This window comes from Poecilia reticulata, linkage group LG11 (assembly GCF_000633615.1).
Source record: "Poecilia reticulata strain Guanapo linkage group LG11, Guppy_female_1.0+MT, whole genome shotgun sequence".
NCBI lineage: Eukaryota > Metazoa > Chordata > Actinopteri > Cyprinodontiformes > Poeciliidae > Poecilia > Poecilia reticulata.
The window spans coordinates 22,036,957-22,042,560 of NC_024341.1; the positions used below are offsets into that span (position 1 = coordinate 22,036,957).

A 5,604-nucleotide genomic window follows, 5' to 3' on the forward strand; every position below is an offset into this window, starting at 1 on the left:
AGATCAGAACAGCAAGTTCAGCAGGAAGCCATGAACTTTCTTCTTTATCAACAGCGCCTCCTTCTGGATGGTTAAGTCAAAATTCGACATTCATCAAATAAACTTGACTTTCAACCAACAAATGAATTCCAAATAGACTTGTTCTTCAGAATGTGCTCAATTACAAATTCTTCTGACTTCTAAAGACTGGTTTTGTTCATTAAAATGCATTAAAAAAATGCATTTTATGTTGAGTTAGACCATCTTTTTTTCTGATCTTAAGCACAGCAGCCTTAAAACAGCAACACCAACATAGAAAACCAGAATCAGATCCTTTTACATAATCTTCTAATAAAAAGTGTTGTATGCATTCTTTGGTTGTCTCAACCATACTTTTAAAATATCAGAACTGCGACTGAAAATCAGAGGTTAAAAAAATGTAAACAGGAGTGGTTTATTGCAGAAATTATTCAAAGATGAATATTAATAAGGTAAATTTTGTTTGGAAACAAGACATTTCTCGAAAAGCTTATACGTTAAGTGTATAGTATCATATAGTTTATTTAAGAATGGGCGCAGAAGAATGTGCTATTACATTTTTAGCTTCTATGTCTTTCCTACCTATTTCCAGATTTTTCCATTTTGAAACATAATCATCATTGCACCAACATACCAGAGGTCTAATTTGTGCGGCCCAGAAATATTCTTTTAGGGCTGGTAAACCCAGACCTCCTCTRTCTTTTGGKRGCTGAAGTGTTTTATATCTGACCCTGGGYTTCTTCCCRTTYCAYATAAACCTTGAAATCCATCTGTCCCATTCTACAAATTGTTTTTGCGGAATAGTCAGTGGCAGGGACTGAAACAGGTATAACAGTCGTGGTAAAATATTTATTTKAATTAWCTCCASTSTAKAACTGAGATCCAGGCCAATGTCCATCCATCGCCCCAAGTCCTTCTTAATATTGTGGTTTATTTCTAAATAATTTGCATCATAGAGTTTGTCAATTGTTTTGGTTATGTTTACCCCCAAATATTTTATATATTTCTCATTCCACTTAAGTTTATAGGTATCCCTTATTTTCTGCTGTGGGGAGTAATTTATTGTCAGGATCTGTGTTTTTTCCACATTCATTTTGTATCCAGAGAATTTCCCAAACATTGAGATTTGACTAATCTGTAGTTTTGCCTATTAGTGAAATAATTCTACTTTAAACATAAGTTCTCTGCGGAGTTTGTAGAGGCTAGAGTGCCTCTACAAACTTGATGGATGGATGGTTCTCCAAACCACTCTTTGCTTCTCTCTTCTGCCTGTCTGTGAAGACGGTAGCTTTCACTTATCGTTTGCATAACATCTTTGTAAGAATGTGTGACGATCTGTGTTTTTTGTGTAGTTATTTTTGAGGTTTTTCTGTTTTTTAGTTCTGTTTCCCCTGTGAGTCTCTGTCTTCCCTGTTGATTGCTCCCAGCTGTGTCCAGTTCCCCGATTAGCTTCCCTGTGTATTTAACCCCACCTGTCGTCTCTGTCCTTCGTCGGATCCTCGGCATTTGTTCATCGTTTGTCTGTCCGTTTCCAGTGCTGCCTGTCTTTCTGAGTTTGTTCCTGATTCTTTATTAAATACATAATTTCCTCATTAGTACCTGGGTTTTTTTTTTTATATACTTATTTTTTATTGAATATTTCTGAACACATACAGTGGAGAGGCATCAATACATTCATCTTCATATACAATGTTAAACATCCATGACCATATTTAACTGGATACAAAAATGGCCTCCTCCTTACATCTATAATCACTCCATTTTTCCCATTTAACAACTAACTGGTCCTCCTGCAATCTTAGTCTATGTGTGATTTTCTCCACAAAGATCTCCTCCACAATGCTCAGCCACCGCTCCACCGTAGGCGGGTCTTGTCAATACCATAATTTTGTGATGGTTTTTTTGTTGTTGCTGAAAGTAATATTTTTAACAGATATTCATCATCCTTTGAATTACGTCGTGTGTGAGGCATCCCAGGTAGAGTGTTTTACATGATCTGGGTATTCCATATCCCAATATGTTTTTCAAAATAAGACCAACATTATGCATAACAGAATGTGGTTAGCTTTTGACAGGACCAGAATATGTGCGTGTGACCTACATCAGTCTGGCCACAAAGTCTCCACCCTGGCTGTGAATTGGATACCATCCTGGTCCTGATCTTTGGTGTTATAAAAAATTCTAATCATGTTTTTCCAATTAAATTCCCTCCAAACACGGGAGCAGGTGGCTGTGCACTGCATTTTACAAATTTTAAACCATTCCTCCTCGCTTATATGTTCCTTCAGTTCCTCTTCCCATTTTTCTTTAATGTACATAGTAGATGTCTTCCTGCCTGCCACCAGTCCCTGATACAGTGCTGAAATAACTCAGAATTTATTTCCTTCACAGGCCTTATGAAATATCTCTATTATTTTACTTACGCTGGTTTTTATCTCTTTCTCATAATAATCTTTCATTTGCAAGTATCTATACTGGTCTTGGTCCTCCAGTTCATATTTTTCCTTTAAGCTATTAAAACTCATCAGTTTGCCCTTTTCAGCCAATTTACACATTGCTGTGGCACCTTTATTTGCCCATTGTTTGAAACCTCTATCATAAATACCTGGTTTAAACCTCGGATCCCAAGCAAACCAGCTCAAACTCCTTGTTTCCTTCTCTAACTTGTAATTATCAATTACCGTGTTCCATATTTCAAATGTAGTCTTAGTTATTGAATCTAGCTTATTGCTTAATTTGCCTAAGAGTATTTAACACCACTGAAAGTGGTGGTGCGAGCGTTCTGCCAGACATGACTGTTCGCATACATCCTCATGTACACGTGGTCTCCTTGCTGCAGTTGCAGGAAAGCTGCGTTGCCTCCATTATCAGCCCCATCGTGTGATGATTTGTGGTCATAGGCGGTCACAACTTCCTCGTTGTTCTTCATAAGGGCTAGACTCACAACTTCTGATCCAACAGCATGATAAAAGAAGGTGAAGTAGTATATGCCTGGAACTGGTGCAGAAAAGATACCTGGAAAAAACAAGATTTAGGTTTAATAAATATTATGAAGCATTATTCAGTCTTTTTATATAAAAAGGCTATTCATTTGCATAGGCCTAGGCTGTTCATCCACTGGATTGGCTAGCGTTAAGATAAGCTAGCATTAGGCTGGCAACTAGCATAGCCTGGTCACCCACTACTTGCTCTTTTGCTTAAAAAAAATAGTTGGTGATATATCTCTAAGTGTCATACATTTTTTGTCATACATGCATTGATATGTTTTTGAGACAGTTTACTGTAACACAGAGTGCCATTGCGGGAAGCCATCTGGATGGAAAAAAAACAAAAAACATGAACGCTGTATGCGCTGGGTTTTTATCTTAGAATGGCCAACTCTCTTTTACTCTCTGTTATTCCTATGTCAATTTGATACAGTAGGGGCTTCTGCACTTCCAATATTTGTGTCCTCTGTCACTTTTATCAGCAGTTAAAACTGTTTCATCCATTGTTAACATGTGGTAATCTGTTTTTCCGAGCCGCTTTTAAACGCAACATGAGAGCTACGACGCTCGCGCTGAGTTTACACCTGTGCGGTAGTGAAGGAGACCTGCTGCTGCTGTGCAGAGCTACGCAGGTGTGTTAGAATTATGGCAGCAAACCAGCAAAACGCAAATAACTTTTCACAGCTCTTCCCCCAAACTAACTGACTGAGTTGAGTGAAGCTGTTGGATGCAGGTAATGTTAGCTAAAAGATGACTAGCTAGCTCAGTGTTTCTCAACCCTGGTCCTCAGCGCCCCCCTGTCCTGCATGTCTTAGGTATTTCCCTTCTGCTACACACCTGAATTGTATCTCTGGGTGATTAACAGGCTTCTGCACCACTTGATGGTCATGCAATCATTTGAATCAGCTGTTCTGGAATAGAGGCACATCTAAAACATGCAGAGCAGGGGGGCGGTGAGGACCAGGGTTGAGAAACACTGAGCTAGCTAATATCAATACAGCACCTTAAGCTTAACAAGTAGCTTGTAGGCTACCTATGTTGTCTATGTTCAGCTACGTACATTCATTTTACCCCCAAAAAAGTCTAGCCCCCCCAGGGGCAGAGACAGGGAGTCTCTAAGAATCCTCTCAAGCCCCTCCCACACGTCGTTCAACCAGACAGCCATTTGTAATCCATAGGGAGGGGCCCAGAAAATGTTTGGAAACCCCTGGGGGGCGACGCAGGAGAAAAAGTTTGGGAACCACTGATGCATGTAATGAATAACGCTAACAGATATAATACGCCAACCATTTTTCTTGATAAAGTTTTCTTTAAAGTAAAAGGTACAAGTCTCAGGTGACCAACATATTCAAGTTGGCCTACCCAAATGCTAACTTTAGGCTGTCTCTGTGCTAATGGTCAGCAGAGGAAGTAAGAAAACCAGTGGGTGACCAGCATGCTAGTCACTAGCCTCTTCAAAGCTAGCAGAATCTCCTTCTCATTTGACAGTGGCAGCCGCTCAGTTACTGGGTTATTAACTCCTGTTAATAATTTGACCAGTAACTAGCTTCAGAATAGATCTAGCCTCCTGCATCGAGGAAGTACTCAACACTGGGTGTTCTATAGTCTTAATTTTGGCAGTAATATTGTGTCATAAAATCTTGCCTCTTTCAAATCAAAATTGCAAAAAGGTGACACTTGTATGTTTTACTTGAAAGAGGCAAAGGGGGAATTGCAACAGTAGGTTTCTGATTCTGTAGCTGTTCCTTAATGTCTCTTCACCCCTCTGACCTTTAGTTAGGTCTGCAGGAGGAGAGTTAAACCCCTACTCTAGTGACTCTGATACTACAGGTATTCTAATTTAGGAATAGGCTATAACTTAAATACTGTAATGACTCACCTGTGTGCTGATTGTAGGCATTACCCTCATTGATTATTACTCTTCCGTAGATTATGGTTGTGTCTGTGCTGAAGGGTCCAAGAGATTCCCTGCCATCTGTTGCAACACTAAATGCTACGTTGGATGCTTCTAAGTAAAAATATAAGACAATATCTGTAAACTTTTCCATTTATTTAGTAATAATATGTCTTTAAAATGTCCAAAAGCAGACTTTACCTTTCTTCTTCAGCTCTAGAACCTGGTTTTCAGTCTCCTTTTGCCTCGTTTCCATGGCTTCTTGTTTCTCTTTTATAGCCCCAATCTCTTTGACCAACTTAGACATATCAGGAAAGTGTGACCCGGTTCCAGTAGTGACTGTTTGAGGTAAACCATCCTGACCCAAAGTTACACCACAGAACCACAGTAACAACCACAATGTGAAAGTCATCCTGGTTCTCTAATGCTGCCTCTAGTTCTCTGACTGACTGGATGCTGTTTGGTGTTTTTATAAAGATTCAGGATGTCTTGTTAATGGTTAACTGCAGAGAAAAAACGTTGTGTTTACTCTGCTTTTTGTTAAATTAAGTTTTTTTACTCATTGAATTCTGGGTTTTCATTATCTGCAAGACATAAACATCCAAATTAAAATAATTAAAGACATTAAATATTTCACTCTGTGTATTTAAACTATGAGTTTTAGTTTTTGAAATAACTCACAAAAAAGTTTTACTTCATATATAT

General features: G+C 38.8%; 1 protein-coding gene across 1 annotated transcript; it reads right to left on the reverse strand.

The window, feature by feature from the left end:
- Nucleotides 1-1,635: 1,635 nt before the first annotated feature.
- On the reverse strand, nt 1,636-5,331 carry LOC103472743 (complement C1q tumor necrosis factor-related protein 3-like). Its single transcript, XM_008422568.2, has 3 exons — nt 5,101-5,331; nt 4,885-5,013; nt 1,636-3,033 (listed from the first exon to the last, which is right to left on the reverse strand). The coding sequence occupies exons 1-3, from the start codon at nt 5,309-5,311 to the stop codon at nt 2,759-2,761; spliced, it is 615 nt and encodes a 204-aa protein (XP_008420790.1). The 5' UTR covers nt 5,312-5,331; the 3' UTR covers nt 1,636-2,758.
- Nucleotides 5,332-5,604: the final 273 nt, after the last annotated feature.

Bases quoted from the DNA above. Each gene is read 5' to 3' on its own strand.
- LOC103472743 (XM_008422568.2), bottom strand. From the start codon at position 5,311: ATGACTTTCACATTGTGGTTGTTACTGTGGTTCTGTGGTGTAACTTTG. The intron at 5,014-5,100 runs GTAAAGTCTGCT...ATTTTTACTTAG, and splicing joins TCTAGAGCTGAAGAAGAAAG to AAGCATCCAACGTAGCATTT. The intron at 3,034-4,884 runs GTGAGTCATTAC...TGTTTTTTCCAG, and splicing joins TGCCTACAATCAGCACACAG to GTATCTTTTCTGCACCAGTT.